A 16,452-nucleotide genomic window follows, 5' to 3' on the forward strand; every position below is an offset into this window, starting at 1 on the left:
TAAGGTCCCCAAAGTAAACTGAAGGGTTCAACCAGAAGAAACGTTGCCCAGAACGGAAATCACTGATCCTTCATTTGTGCTGTTTTAATGATTTCCTGAAACAGAAAAGCCAGCCGCCTGACTAGAGTTCAGTTGTTCCTGCCTAAAATTCTCACTAACTGCCACATACCGTAATACATAGGTGGTAAACCTGTGACCCAGAAGACGAAAAGGACTCCAACAATTTCACACAGCCAGGAGAGGCACAGGGTAGGAAGAGTGGCTTCCGGTCTCTTACTTAAACTCGGCGGCTGTGTGTCTAGAGCCCAGAAGCTCAAGCCAGCATGTCCAGTGTCTAGTGACCACCTAAGCAAGGCACGAAATGGGCTGTTCCACCTTTGAATTTTTAGTCTCATACATAAATCCTGGATGTTGCCTTCTGAGCGGTATGCACTACACAGTGAGTTTTATTTCACAGCAAATGAGGATGCTTTTTCTTAAGAAATAAATTTAATTCAAGGTGGTTAGTGACTGTAAGGCATGGAACACCTTTACGAAAGTTAAAAGAATCCAGTTATAAAAGAAGCACTGTGCACAGTCTCAAATAGCTGAAGGTACAATGGGCTCCATATTTTACAAAGTACAAAAATTATTTCATATACAAAGAAAAAGTACAAATAATGTGCAAAAATCATTTTCACAGGTGGCAATTTATAAAATGAAAATGATAGAAAAATCCTTCATTCTTATTTTTCCCCAATTTCTTATATATTAACACAGTTCTATTTCCTAGTGTGTAGATAATTTTAAATTTGAAAATCTGATTTATTTGTAATCTACAAAGACAAAGTGGTTTTTCATCTTTTAAAAAGGGAACTATTTTCATGACTGAAATCTTATGCATGAATCAGTTAATTTTATATTAAATTATAAGTAGGCTATCTGAAAAACAAGGATATAGAAATCATATATACATATTTTTGAAATATTAGTTTGGTATTTAACATATTAACATTTCAAAATGACGCTCTAGCTACCTCTGACTCCAGCCGGCCACAGCGCCTGTGAGCAGGGATCTCGCTGCGGCCGCTGGCGGGGAACACACAGCTTTCCTCAGATCTTCAGCTGAACAAAGACAATATTATCAAAAGTAAAGAAAATCTACCGACCGTGCTTACTCTTCATGTGCAGAAGTGCTGTCTGGACATCTGATCATGCCACCGTGTGACTGCTGTCTACACAGCCTGTCACAGGTGTGCTGCTCATGGACAGCCGGCTTCTGTCTTTCCGACATCTTCCCTTCATTAAGAGTTCAGTGCAAGGGTTTATTTTGTGAGTTAGTGCATTCGGCTTTTTGCATGTTATTTCGTGTAAGAAGCTGTCAGGGAGCAGAAGAATACATAGGAACACAAAGTCCTGGATCCTCAGGGCACCTTTGGCCTAGAAAATTCAGTGTTTTGGAAGCAATATTTTCCTGCATCGGCCTGGTCATTGTTGCATCATTCCCTGCCATCTTTTTCCTTCAGGAGAATCCTGTGTGCGCCCCCTTTGCCTGCCACTGAGGTACTTGTATGATCCCCAGTGGCCAAGCAGGGGTTATGGAAGCACCTTTAGGCAGCACCAGAGAACTGAGCATCTCTAAGGTCAGACAGTAAGAGTAGGAACTATTCTGCTGAGAAACCTGTTCCAGACAGAATGTAAGATCAACTGGGACAGTTTTGATTTTTGCTTGTCAGAAAGTTCTCCAAGGAAATTATGACCTTGGTAACAAAAAGGATCTAGTTTCATCAAGAAGAAGTCAAGTAAGTGGTAGCCATTTTGCCTAGGGGATGGATGACAGTTGGCTCAGGAAGCATTCTTCTGGTCCCTAACCACTAAGACCCTGTTAGAACAACCTAGTGCAAGACACAGGGAGTGCCTGGGGCTCTTGGCCAGCCCTCTGGGATGCATTCAATCAGGCTAAGCAGACATAGCAACTGCTCAAAGAGGGCACTGGGTAAGACTGGGCAGGAGAACTTCAGGCCTGGGATGACTCTTTAGAACCAAACAGGAAGCTGTCAGCTCCTCAAGGATTCATGCACTTTGTTCTATCTGACAGCTTGAGTCCTTCCTCCCTCTTCTGCTTGGGTTGACCAGGGACATCAGGCATCAGAGATACAGCTCTGAATCCTGTCCATCCACTGCTGGGCACTCTGTCCATCCTGGGCACAGAAGTTATACACACGTTTGCTGGTCTTGAGCTACAAAACCGAAAGACAAGAAACACAGATGAAGGGCAGGCCTGCTCTATGGCTTTGGGCAAGTGTGCGAATCAATCCCAGTGAACTTCCCTTCCCATGCCATCCCAGAGCCTCTATGTTCTCTCTCCCCTCCACTACCATACTGTCATTGCCTTGATGGTCACTTCGTGTTTTTGGTCCCCAGAGTCACTGAAGATGTTAACAGAAGGGCACTGGCAGAAAAGGAGACATGCTAGGAGAGTCTGACTTCGCATTTTCCTGGGGCCTTCCTTGACTAAGAAGGCAGGTCAAGAAGAGCTGTGGAGTCCCTGGCCTCTCGCATGCACTGCACAGATGCAGCAAAGGTGCCACGGGAGCTTCCTGTGATCCTCTGTGAAGCCTGAGAATCGTCCACACCATGAGCAAGTCGCCTTTCCTGTCCTCTTTCCATCCCTTTCTCTAAAGGCTTCAGCTGGGGCCACCCTGGAAGCCCAGATTCAGGGAAATGGCTTCATAGCCAGAACAGAGCCCTCAACTATGACTGTGCTCTTTATGAAGCCCTGCTTGGCTATGGAACTAGGTAAGAACCCCATCGTGTGGCCCATAAAATGCCCCAAGGCTCACCTAAGGGCTGCTTAAGATGTTAGGGCAAACAGTCAGCATGTATTAATTACTATGGACAATTTTTATGGACGGTCAAGCATGAAGACTGCTGGATCCAAAGGGAAGTAGCATCTGTTCTTGACAGTAGGTGGTAAGTAAAATAACTAACAATATTTAACAGGGAATTCATCTTCCTCCATATGTGGCTGGATACCCGCTGAAGAAGTCCTTTGTGCAAAGTAATATGCAGCCTTTTTGAGACATCTGAACAGTCAGGAAAAGTCAGATTTGGGCATTGAGTGCTGAATTCAAATTCTGTAGCAATTCCCATAGCCAGGGGGTCTGCAACCTATCTGCTGTCTCCATCAATTTCTCTGAGGCCCCATAATTCTTATAGATGGATGGATTGTAAGGAGTCATGTACAGATAGAGTGAGAAAAAGACAAGTAAGATCAACTTACATCAAAGAAAGCCTTGTCACTCGTGTGCTTTGGGGCTCCCATGCTGGGGCCAGCAGGGATGACCATTTCTACTTCAGCCAGATCAATGTGGCCTTTACAGTTTGTGTCCTCACCTGAGTCATAGTATCGCAGCTGGAACCAAAAGGATACAGATGGGATATAAGACACACAGAAAGGGAAAATGGTGTGGCTTTTCAAAATGTATTTGAATACCTTCCTCTGTATCTTGCTAACCTATGCCTAAAAGAATAAATAAGAAAATAAAAACACTGCTTGCTTCTTGGTGGCTGACAGAAAAGAGGAAAAAGATTTTTTTTTTGAAATTTGAATTCATAAAAATACTACATATTAAAAATAAAATTAAATGTCAACTAACAATTATAAAAAATATATGTAACATATAAAAAAGAGGTTCTTTAGAATATGTACAGAATTCCTAGAAATTGGTAAGAAAAAGATAATCTAATAGAAAAATGATTTAAAAAAGCTCAATGGGCAAGTCACAGAGGAAATACAAATGACCTATAAACATCTGAAAAGATGCGCAACCTCGGGGATGGAAGAAGGGTAATGTAATCAGTAAGATTTCACTTTTCACTTAGATTAAGAAATATTAAAAATGGCTGATAATATTCAGGTTGATTGTAAGGCACTAAGTATTCTCAAACACTGTTAGTGGGTATATAATTTGTTAGAAAGCTTTTGGACTAAATTTGGCAACAGCAGCTCAAATTTAAAATGTTTATGCCTATTGATATGTCCTTCTCACCTCTGCAGAAACACTCCCACAAGCATGCAGAGACACAGAGAAAGAGGTTTCCTTCAGTACTATTTTTATTAGCTAAAAACGGAAGAGATGTATCTGTCTTTCAATGGGGGTGTTTGTTAATTAAATTATGGTTGGTTAATTATATCAGTAATATGGAATACCGTAACTTTTCAAAAATGATAAGGAAGATCTTTATGAACTGGTAGGAAAATATGTTCAATTATAGTATATAAAAATATAAGTTGCCAGAAAGCATGTAGATATAAAATGATTTTTGAAAAAGTAGCTCAACATTTGATTGAGCGGTTATTATGTGCAGGACTGGGTATCACTCTGTAACTTATACAGCAGAGAAGTGTCTAGTGCCTCAGTCACTACAGCCTGGCCTCATACTTACCTCTGTTTCTCCAGTCAGGCATGGGTAGAAATAGGTCGAAAATGGAAAACTGTAAGTTTTGTGTTCAAGAAATCCAAAAGTTGGTAAGAATGCAAGTATAATTTGGTGTAATTATAAATAATAGAAAAATTATGAGATTGTCCTGTGTTATATTTAGTGGTTTAATGGAACTTGTCTCCACAGCGTATTCTTTATGATTTCAGAGACATTGTTATGTTAAAGTACAACCTCCCCTAAAGGGCTTCCATTGCATATTTGTAAATAAATTCTCTATATTCTTCCACAAAGATTCTGTAACTTTTATGAAATGCCCTGAGCAGAGGGAAATGTGGTCCCCACTTAAGATCTTTATGTGAAAATGGTCTTCTAGGTACAGGTCCTACAGAACACTGTATAGGGGTACCAGTTTGTATCTTTCTCAACAGCCTTTATTTTTTATTTTATATATCTTATCTTATCTTAAAGTAGACCCCATGTCCAGCATAGAGCTCAATGTGGGGCTTAAACTCACAACCCTGAGATAAGACCTGAGTGAGATCAAGAGCTGATGCTTAACTAAGTCACCCAAGTGCCCCTCAACAGACTTCATTTTAGAGATGAATGTATTGAGAAACAAAAGGGTTCTCTGCCTCCAGGCTGACTGGTCAGTTCTGAGGTAGAATGAGGCCACAGTCTAGCCTAGAGAGAAGTGATTCTCTGTAGGCTTTGACAGTATTATTACCTGATGTTTTGTTACATCCAACACAAACCAACGGGGTTTCCAACCTTTCAGCAGAGCCCCTCTTTTGTAAAGCGTTCCCTCGAAGGACCTAGAAGAAATGATAACAGGCAGTTAATTTTGGTTTTTCATTTAAAAAGTGCTATGAAGGGGATGTCTGTTGTTTTTGCCAAGCCTCTCTTTCCCTTGATAGTCCAAAAAAAAAAAGCCAATCAGAATTCTTTCCAGAATCTTTTTCACTAGACCTTTGGGGGAAAGACTGCTTCTTTCTGCTGGAATTACCAAACTTGTAAGGTTTGGAGCTCTCAATAGCCATCTTTTGTGCCATGTTGGGAATGATGCAACCACTAGAGGAAAGCAAAGCCAGCAAATGAACAGAAGCCTGAAGAAAACTGTGAGAAACTGGCACATACTTGGCCTTCCCAGTGTCTGTGACTAAATGCCTTAAAAAAAAAAATTATTTATTTATTTGACAGAGATCACAAGTAGGCAGAGAGGCAGGCAGGGGTGGGGTGGGGTGGGGAAGGGAAGCAGGCTCCCCGCTGAGCAGGGAGTCCCATGCGGGGCTTGATCCCAGGACCCTGGATCATGACCTGAGCCGAAGGCAGAGGCTTTAACTCACTGAGCCACCCAGGTGCGCCAGTAAATTCCTTTTTGCTCAAGCTAGCGCGAGCTGAACTTCTGATGTCCACCACTAAAAAAGTGCTAACACATACTCTCTCAAACGATCTGACAGGCATGAGATAATAATAACCAGGACTCAACCACAAATCACCATAACCTCTTGGCGTTATTTTAGTCGTAATTTTGACTTCTCCTCTTCAAAGAGCCATCTGACACATTTACAACAGAAATGAAGAATGAAAGCAAATCCATCTCGGGGTTACAGAAGGCTGTCCTGCCCAGGCCCAGCAGCTCGGCACGCCCACCTGTTCTCGTCATTCCTGGACGCGTACTGGCTGTACAGCGTGGCTGCTCTGCGGTCCACGCCATTGGACGGGGAGACGCTGGCACTGTGCTCCTGGCCCACGCTGCTGTCTGGGAGGTGCAGCAGAGACCTCTTCTGACAGGAGGTCAGGTTGGTAGACACAATTCCTGGGGAGCCTGAAGGGTGTCTCTGCAGCTGAAAAAGAACCATACTTTGATTAAAAAAAAAAAAACAAAAAAAAAACCCCAAACTGTAAGATGATAAATTTGCATTTTAATTTAAAGAAAAAAAAAAGAGTTAGGAAAGCCTTATAAAGATTTTATTGAGCAACTTATCCAATAATTTCATTTTAAAAAATTTATCTCAAGGAGAAAACTGAGTAACTCAAGGAGCAATTAAAAAAATACACATACAAAGATGTTTATCCTGGAGTTGTTTATGATAATAAAAAACCAGAAACAATGTAAATGTCTATCATTAGGGGACTGGTTAAAAAAATGGTATTTCCGGGGGGCGCGTGGGTGGCTCAGTGGGTTAAGCCGCTGCCTTCCGCTCGGGTCATGATCTCAGAGTCCTGGGATCAAGCCCCGAGTTGGGCTCTCTGCTCAGCAGGGAGCCTGCTTCCTCCTCTCTCTCTGCCTGCCTCTCTGCCTGCTTTTGATTTCTCGCTGTCAAATAAATAAATAAATAAAATCTTTAAAAAAAAAAAAGGTATTTCTGTAGAGTGTAATTCTAGACAGCCAATAGAACTGCTGCGCTGACATATGTAGTGACAAATGGAAGGTCATGTATGCCTCATATATTTTTTTAAAAGATCTCATTTATTTATTTATCAGAGAGAGAGAGAGAGAGCGGGCACAAGCAGGGGGAACGTCAGAGGGAGAGGGAGAAGCAGATTCCCTGCTAAGCAGGGAGCCCAATGCAGGACTACAGCCGAGGATGCCGGGATCATGACCTGAGCTGAAGGCAGATGCTTACCTACTGAGCAACCCAGGCGCTCCAGAAAGCTGGTTTTAAAACAGTATGCATAGTAAATCCCTTTCTATGTGTGTTTAGAATGATACAGTAAGTTTGACAGCTCGCAGTTAATTTCCAGGCTATAAATTGTAGGTGATTTTTATCCTCTGCTTATAACTATCTGTGTATTATCTTACTTAAAAGAATAAATATATCTCTCATAATCAGAAAAAATATCAAGAAGTGGTTTTATTCTTCTGAGAATTAAAGAATAAAGCTTTGAGAATTAAAGTCAGACACCACCTGCCCGTGGCCTGACAATAGTTCCCTGAATTGCCATCTGAAGGCAAGAGTGAGTGCCTGGAGGACCTCTTCTCAGCATGCTAGAGGCTTTCTTCTGTGCCCCACTCTCCCTGTCCCTCCGTGACATGTGAAGTCCCTTTAGAACACCCACGGCTGTCCTGACCTCCCTTCCGTTCCATCTGGAGCCAGTCTGAAGTGGGTTTGATGGTGGCTGTATCCAATATGAGGTGTGTGATCTCTGTGCCTGTCCCCTCGCATGTGAGCAGGGACGCGACCCCCTCCCTGTGGGCTGCAGAGGACACTAAAGTGTGGGCGGGGCTCAGCACCGGCTCTTGCACCTATTTCATGCCTGATAGAAGTTGAAGTCAAAAACTGAAGAGGGACTGTGAAAGACAGAAAACAGTGTGTGTTTTTAAAATATTGTTATGATAACTGTTTCTTAATTCAGAAACAGAAAAGGGGGTGTGAGCAAGAGAAAGTAGCATAATTTGTCTTTTAAAAATATTTTCTTTTCTCTGGCTATTTCTCTGAAGGAAAGATGGTCCTGGTGTTCCCCTCCCCACTCATGTGGTAGAAAATCAGCTGAAACCACAGAGGCGCAGATAGAAAAGAACCCCGTAATTTTCCCTGGGTACGGGGCCCTGAAACACAAGTCTTATGTCACTGTGGTAAAGTGAGACACTCAGGAAGTATTCAGTCACTTGGAACCTTCTGCCCTGGACCTCCAGGGCATGACCCCACCCTCTGGCCATAAGCCCACCTGGGTTACCTGCGGCAGCAGGCCCCACCTGACCGAGCAAGCTCAGAAAGCTCAGAAGTAGCTCCTCACAGGATTTTAGCAACTCACACGGTCTGCTCTGGGTTCTTCCTTAAGGTCCACTGTTACTCTTTCCCACAGCTGCTGCCACTTCTCAGGGGTTTGGTTCAATTTATGCTCCAATTTTTCAATTTCCTGTGAAGTAATTAAAAGGAGTTTTTTCTGACACTAAGAATTTCACAGAAATCAGAAAGTGTCCCCAGAGCCAAATCTCCTCTGTACTGGGCCCGATGAATACCACGGCCAGAAGGCAGAGAAAGCTGGTGGCCTCAGAGGTCTCTCAAGGCAGGAACAGGGGTGGGAGCTCTAGCTGGTGTGACGTACTGTGGCAAAGGTACACCTTCACCTCTGGCCACCCCGCAGGAAATCTGATGGCCACAGCAAAAGGTCAAGCACTGGGCTGGTGTCCAAACCCTAACAGCAAGGTGGAGGTCTGTTCTTGACAGAGGAACCCCCACCTCTGATGATTTAAAACCAGATGTAGAAAAAATGAGCCAAGAACTGCCCAAGAACGGAATTTCCTTTGGAGAGGGATGCCAGTGAGCAGAGCAGCTGCCTGTGACAGCGCCTTCCCTGCAGCACACCTATGCCCTGCTGGTCACAAGAAGGGAAGAAGACTCTTCAGGAACTGTTTGGCCCAGATCAGGGCTCAAACCCTTTCCTCCGGGCTGCTGCTCTCATCAGGGTGGCTACTGCTGGGACTGTTTCACTCCAGAATATTCCCTGGAGAAGATGGTTGGCAGCACGCCCATCAGGCCATCAACTACCCACACTTCTGACCAGAGGAAGCAAAGCACCCACAAAAGCCATAACCCAGGACTGACTCAGGCTGCTGGGCAGCTAAAACAGCTGGGAAGCTGCAAATTGCTCCATTGGCTTGATTGCTTCCTCATAATGCTGGAAAACTTACTGTTTTTACTCTTTTCCAGTAGTTGAGTCTAATCCCCTGCAGTTGCTGGGGAGCAAATTCGGTTTCCTCACCCTCCTGGGGTGCCACGTAGAATACTAGCCCAGAGGGAGGAGAGCCATGTCTAGAAGTCTGAGAGCCAGTTTTAACTGAACCTGGTTCCTGAGGCCTCAGGTGCCCTACATGCATGTCTCTGTGGGCCTGACTTACACCGAAGAGGCTGGTGAGTGCATCAGGCTGAGCACAGCCGACATCGTCATAGCATGGCCACACCGTTCTCCTTTGGCTCTGGGGCCCAGCTCCGCCGGCTGCTTCAGAGTCCTCACAGGGGAACTGCTTGGGAGTTAGCATCATCCAGTCATATGAAGGCCCTGTGGAAAGGGTTTCCTCTATGTAGTAATCCCACTTCTTGAGGCTGGAGACATTTACATTGGGCTTCAGGGCCTGTTCAAAGAGAATTCTGAAATATAGTTTCATCTTGACCTCAAAGTACCTCAAGTGCCAGGCAGGCTGGCCCCTAACATCTGCAGGGTCTAGGGCAAGAGCATGAATGGATGTTCAATACCATATTCTAAATATTTAAACGTTATACATCAAGATAAACTATTAAATAAAATATGTCTCTCCTCCTAGCTTGATAAATAAAACTTCCTAATGACCCGCAAGACCACGCTCAAAATGAGAGAGCTTGGACTCTTTAAAACTCTACACCAGACAGTGGTAGCACTGGAGAAGCTGGGCCCAGCAACGAGACTCCTTGGCCTAAGTCCCTGCTCCTCTCACTCTGGCTCGGTCCTATATTGTGAGGGTCTTTCATGAATGTGTATATATACTCCAACACACAAGGCTAACCCCTGTTTATTCTCTGCCAAACAGCTACTTCTTAGGCACGCTTGGCGCTGAATGAAGGGCACATGTACTGGCTCAGGAGACAGACCGGAAGTAGCCTCGTTAGTAACTTAGATTTGGGTAAGAAATTTTGGGGTAACAGAGCATGGTTTAGATAAAGAAGGAGTATCTAAGCACAAACACTTGGTTTTTTTGTGTTCTGCATCTTATGAGGAAGGGGTTGCTGGAGAAGGGCCAGGGAGGGGTCCTAAGAATGGAGCCAAGGACAAGGGCCTTCTTGTTCCTGAGGAAGGTGGTCCTGCTCATCACACCAGTCTGTCCCATCCCAGAGCTTACTTCGTACAGACATGCATCACACAGCATGGTTGCCCCTGAGATGTCCTGCTTCTTGGGCTGGGCTCCAAACATCCCTGCTTCCCATGGCTTTGGTATAAGTGGACTTTAAAGAAATCTTTCCCAAAGTATTTTAGACCTTTTTTTTCAGCTTAGATAACCAGCTGCAGTTTCAAGTCTTTCATCCTGTGGAAAGTTGCCTTGCTTTGACTTTATTTAAGTTACCCTTTCTAGATTTGGGGGTCCAGCTCATAATTTCTATGGTCAAGAATATGAAGAACAGTTTCCATTCCATCATAACCCAAACCCATGGTGTATCAAACTTTTAAATAGCTTCTGGTATTTTCAATAGTTTCCTAGTCCAATGTTTAGAAAAAACTTTAACAGCTTATATATACTTAAAAGTAACAACATGGAGGACGTAGGGAGATGGAGAGGAGAAGGGAGTTGAGAGAAACTGGAGGCGGAGATGAACCATGAGAGACCATGGACTCTGAAAAACAATCTGAGGGTTTTGAAGGGGTGGAGGGTGGGAGGTTGAGGGATCCAGGTGGTGGGTATTGGAGAGGGCACGGATTGCATGGAGCACTGGGTGTGGTGCATAAACAATGAATTCTGTTACACTGAAAAGAAATTAAATTTTTAAAAAAAGTAAGGAAAACTTTAACACTAAACATTCAGAAAATGAAAAATAAATACTTTCTTACAATACCTCTATTTCTACTGGTGAATATAAATAATTAAAGAAAATGGGACTCCTCTTGTGCATTCTATCGATACACTCCCAAATACAAATTCCTTTTTTGGCATGCTTGTCTCCTTTATCATCAAACAAAGTTCCTGTAAATAAAAAAACAAACAAACAAAGACAACCCAAAAAACAAAAGTCAAATAAATCAACAGTTTGCCTAAAACTATGATGCATGTAGCAGATGAAAAGTGAACTCTTTCTTATGGCTCTCAAAACAGCAATGTATGTGCAGAAACCTTAGGAGGTCACTTAAAGCTAAGGACAGGAATGAACTTACTGCTATAGGGAAAAAAACCCAAATGGAAGGAAAACATCTGATAAGGTTTTCCCAAGTATTTAGCAGCACATCATGACCTTCTTTTAATCCACATCCTACGTCTATATCTAGATTCAAAGAGCTCCACGCCAGGCGTCATTCTACACATTTTTCAGGAGAAAAGGGAAGGACTTCAAGTTGATGTGATGAAGTTCGGTTAAAAACATAATTTTAGGTTTCTTTTTCCAGTTGTCAGCTGTTCATTATGAAGCTGTTTAAAGTTTCTTCTTGTTTAAATAGTTTATGTATACTGCAAATCGTGGTCATGGAGACTTTGGATGATAGAAGGGTGTGGTCTGTATCTTTGGGTGACTTAACAAAAGCCAAAGGTAGGGGCGGGGGTGCTTCAGGCTTTTTCTGATCTTATTCTATACCTATCAAACCCTCAATCTGCCACTCACATAAGCTCACTTTGGTTTTAACGGAGAAGATGTGTAAGGGTGAGGAAGGAGGGTACTTCTTCAAAGGGCCAGGAAGGGTGCCTCTCTTAGCAGTGCTGTCTTGCTTTGAATGAAATGACACAGTCAAAAGTCAACAAGCATTTTACCAGTTGATCGGAAAAGATGTTTCAAGCCCAAGGCTGCACAAAATCCTACAAGAGGCCTCCAAGACTAATTATTGTTTCTTGTCTAACTTTTACCCGCAGAGCCCAGTGTGGTAGCTCTCAACCCTGGCCACACATCAGAAAAATCAAGGGCTTTAAAAAATCCCAGTGCTTATTAGGTCTTGCTTCGGACCACTTAAATCGGAATCTCTGAGGATGGGTCCCAGGTACTAGTCATTTTAACAGCTCTCTAAGGGACTCCAACGTCCAATGTAATCAGTTCTCCTTACTGTCTTTCCAACACACAGTGCTTAAGAAATTAGTTTCTGATTATGACGAGTCAAAAAAGGTCTGGAGTATAAATAAGAACCAGTGCTGTCTCCTTTACCAAAAGTATGAAACACCCTACTAGACCACCTAATAGCATCACTGGAACTGTAACATTTCCAGATTTCATTTTTTAAATTGAGGACATCAGTAAATATTTTTAGCCAGTAGAAGAGTTCTCTTTATGAATATCCAGGTACATATATTGTAAATAGCTATTTTTTTTCCTTTACTGTTTTCTTAACAACATCCTGTATATCATCCCTTCCCTTCTCCCTAAAACAACAATGAATGTAAGAATGTAAAATCCCTGTGGGGAATGTTTTCATAGAGGCTAACTTTCAAAATCTACTCTTTACAAGTATTACTACTATTAAAAATTATAATAACGATGGGGATATCTAAAATTCAATGAATGATTATTAAAAGCTAAAAACTGTGCTAAGAAATTTATAACTATTTCCTTATGTGATCATTATGGCCAAAGGGGTAGCTGCTATTATTGTCATCATTTTTAGAGATGAGGACACCGAGGAAACTCAGAAAGGCACCTAACTTGTCCAAAGTGCTCAGTTGGGACTGGAAATACTGGAACTGAACCCTGATCTATTTCTCCGGAGCCCATGGCCTTTCCTGCTATACACAGTGCCTCCAAAAGCAGGAGCTTTCCCTACTACAGTGAGTATACCAGGGATGGAAAAACTAAGTAAAATGTTCTCTTTAAACAGTGATACCACTTTGAGATGTTAAAATAGTAAGCAGATTTCACCTTTGCTATAGGGATGACCACTTGTCTAAGAGTTAGCCTAAGAGTTAGCACAGCACATAACCTGAGAATTTAGGCACTCACTCATATCTATTTTACTTTTATAATTCAGGGTAAAACCCTAAAATGACCTTGCCACACTTGGGGGTAGTATGTTACTAGAAATTTTAATTAAAAACACACAAAACTAACAAAAAAGATGGAATAAGGGAGTGCAAACACATACCATGCTCTAATCTTTCATAGTCCGAATCCAGGAGAAATGTTTTAAAGCGATTAGACACATAGTGGAAAGCCAAGAACTTTAAGTAATAGAGATTGAATTCAAACTCTGTTGGATATTGGTTGTGAACCTGAAACATACACGACAAAGAAAAGAGTAAAAATCAAACTTCACAAAAACTGGACGCTATGCCACTGATAGTGACCTGAAATCTGTGGGAGACCGTATGATCAATCAACTGAGCGCCTACCATGAGTGGAGGTGGGAAGGGAACCAGGCATTCTCAGTGCCTACTACATGCTAGACACCATGCTAGGGATTTTTATAAACATAATTTCATTTAATCTCCATAACAACATTATAAAATAGGCATTACTCTTTCCTGGCTTTATTGAGATATGACTGACATATGACATGGTCAATTTTCGGTACACAATGTGATGACTTGATACACATTATCTATTACGAAATGATTACCACAATAGGATTAGTTAACACCTCTATCCCGTCACATAAATTCATAAGCATCTTTCTTAGTGAGAACATTTAACATCCCGTCTCTTAGCAACTTTCAAGTAAATAATACAGAACTGTTAACTACAGTCATCAGGCTGTACATTGGGTGTCCAGAACTTACTCTTCTTACAAGTAGAAGTTTGTATCCCTTGACCAGTATCTCCATATTTCCTCCAATCCCCAGCCTCTGGCAACCACCATTTTACTGTCTCTATGAGTTTGGCTTTTTTAGATTCCACATATAAATGAGATCATAATGAATTTATTCTTCTCTGAATTATTTCACTTAGCATAATGCCCTCAAGGTCCAGCCACATTGTTGCAAATGGCAAGACTTCCTTTTTTTTTTCTCTCATGGCGGAATAATATTCTATTGTGTGTGTGTGTGCGTGTGTGTATAAAACATTTTCTTTGTCCATCTATAGATGGTCACTTAGGTTGTTTCTATATGTTGGCTAGTGTGAAGAATGTTGCAGTGAATACAGGAGTATAGCTATCTCCTTGAGATACCAAATTCACTCCCTTGGATGCATACCCAGAAGTGGGATTGCTGGATCATAAGGTGATTCCGTTTTCAATTTTTTGAGGAACTACTTTTCCAGTGGCTACACTAATCTACATTCCCACCAACTATACACAAGGGCTCCCTTTTCTCTGTATCTTGCCAATACTTGTTACCTCTTGTCTTCATGATACTAGCCATCCTAATAGATGTGTGGTGATATCTCATTGTGGTTTTGATTATGCATTTTCCTGATATTAGTGACGTTGAACACTTTCTCATAATACTCACTGGCTGGCTGTATGTCTTCTTTGGAAAAATCCCTATCTAGAGCCTCTGAAGATAAGCATTATAATTCCCACACCCCTCCTCATTTAGAAACAAAGAAGCTGAGGATGATTAAGATTAAGTAATTTCCCAAGGTCATTTGACAGTAACCAGTGAGACCAAATTTGAACCCAAGGTTTGGGCCTCATTCACTGCTTTATACTCTGCTAGGTTCTTGACAGACATACATTACCATAAGTCATAACTTGCTTTTCAGGTACTTGTGGTATATAGTAGTGTGTAATAAAACGAAAGTTGTACAGAGAAGTTTGGTAGTGAAAGGAATGAGAAGAGGAGATGGTAGTTTAGAATACAGCAAGAGATCTTTTCAGGACAAAAGAAATATATGGCTGTCTGAAGACAATGCAGGAGAAGCCAGTAGAGAGAGAACAAATTGTGGCAAAAGATCTGAGAACTAAGAGAGCAAGGCCTGGGAAAGCAAGAATGAATGAGGCTAAGGGCTCAGATATAGGGAATAGCTTGGAAATGAGAAGGGATAAGAGTAGATTAGAAGAAAGAGATGTTCAAGTGCCAAAAGAAAGGGGAAGAGCTTATGCCTCTTAACTTAATTGGTGATCATTAAATTGGGCAGTGAGGTCACTGGACGTAGGAATAAGGATGAAGGCATGATATGGGAGAGCAAGAGCAAGGCAGAGCTTGGAACGGTCACTGAACTACAGCGTACTTTAGATAAGCTGTATGCAGACTCCGTGGAGCCTTCTTATGTTCACAGAAGGTAGGCTGATGACCTTGTGACACTCCATTCCACCTTGCAATCCCACCTCCATATTGCTCAATCTCTCATGACCATTAGAGAATTCTGTTTGGTTGAGATAAGTTCCAATCACAATTATATTTGCTTAAAAGCTGTTTCAAATGAACATGTTAAGGCAGGCTCTCTAGAAGTCAGCTTTTCTCTCCATGTTTAATTTGGCAATGTAGGCCTACATTTGGTCAGCCAAAGTGAGCAGGCATGTGTGTAATATGTTGATGTTACTGCCTAATAGATCAGTGAGAATTTAAAGTCATGAACTGGGTATCATTGATTTATCAGAGTTTATCATCTGGTTAGAAACCTAGTTTTCTGTGATTAAAGGTTTTTTTCTCCCTACAACATTTTCTTATTGACTTTTTTTTTATTAAAGATTTTATTTATTTATTTGACAGAGAGATCACAAGCAGGCAGAGAGGCAGGCAGAGAGAGAGAGAGAAGGAAGCAGGCTCCCCGCTGAGCAGAGAGCCCGATGCGGGGCTTGATTCCAGGACCCTGAGATCATGACCTGAGCCAAAGGCAGCGGCTTAACCCACTGAGCCACCCAGGCGCCCCTTCTTATTGACTTTTAAAATGAACTAAAATTTTAGCTCATAAGTAATTAAAATAAAAAAATGGATTTTAGGAAAACATATTAAGAGAGAGTATGACTTTCATTCAGTGGGCTTGTATATTGCAGAGCTGCTTCCCATAAGATGGGACAGCTTTCCATGGGACAACTGTGACATGGCCCTGAATAGCCAGGTGGTGTGCCCTATCTCAGGGTTTCAGAACTGTACGCACTCTAGCCCAAGCTCCTGGTTTGGAATCAATGGCACCACTCCAACAGCCAGTGTTGATAGAGAGGTGTGACTCAGATTGTGGCTGGTAGGACAGAAGGAGACAGACCCAGGATGGAACTCGGTTCCTTTCCATCTGAGAGTCTCAGGGAGGAGGAATCTGCAATGTGCTCAAGGAGAGTGAGCTCCAAGAACAATTTTGCCCCAACAGACATTGGAATAAACCTTGTTAGTCACAGGGGAAGAAAAGTCTAGGGATATTTCTAAGGACCCAGTCCATAACAGGTTCTAAAAACTTTTAAAAAAACTTTTATTAAACAAAGTTCCAAATAACAAAACCGTTCTCTCAATGACCACTCTCCATAGAAACCACTGCCTCATACATATCT

The 16,452-nt window shown here is 42.1% G+C and overlaps 1 protein-coding gene across 4 annotated transcripts in view; it reads right to left on the minus strand.

Moving 5' to 3' along the window:
- Window positions 1-470: 470 nt before the first annotated feature.
- SBF2 (SET binding factor 2) overlaps window positions 471-16,452 on the minus strand; it is a 484,493-nt gene continuing 468,511 nt past the window's right edge. For all 4 annotated transcript variants that reach the window (XM_044258810.1, XM_044258813.1, XM_044258812.1 and 1 more), the window contains 8 exons: window positions 13,171-13,297; window positions 10,953-11,080; window positions 9,269-9,502; window positions 8,182-8,286; window positions 6,076-6,269; window positions 5,150-5,237; window positions 3,263-3,394; window positions 471-2,219 (listed from right to left, as the gene is read on the minus strand). In XM_044258810.1, coding sequence (XP_044114745.1) covers window positions 2,121-2,219; window positions 3,263-3,394; window positions 5,150-5,237; window positions 6,076-6,269; window positions 8,182-8,286; window positions 9,269-9,502; window positions 10,953-11,080; window positions 13,171-13,297 — 1,107 coding nt within the window. In that variant the 3' untranslated portion in view covers window positions 471-2,120. The remainder of the gene's footprint in view (window positions 2,220-3,262; window positions 3,395-5,149; window positions 5,238-6,075; window positions 6,270-8,181; window positions 8,287-9,268; window positions 9,503-10,952; window positions 11,081-13,170; window positions 13,298-16,452) is intronic.

This window comes from Neovison vison, chromosome 7 (genome assembly GCF_020171115.1).
Source record: "Neovison vison isolate M4711 chromosome 7, ASM_NN_V1, whole genome shotgun sequence".
Lineage (NCBI taxonomy): Eukaryota > Metazoa > Chordata > Mammalia > Carnivora > Mustelidae > Neogale > Neogale vison.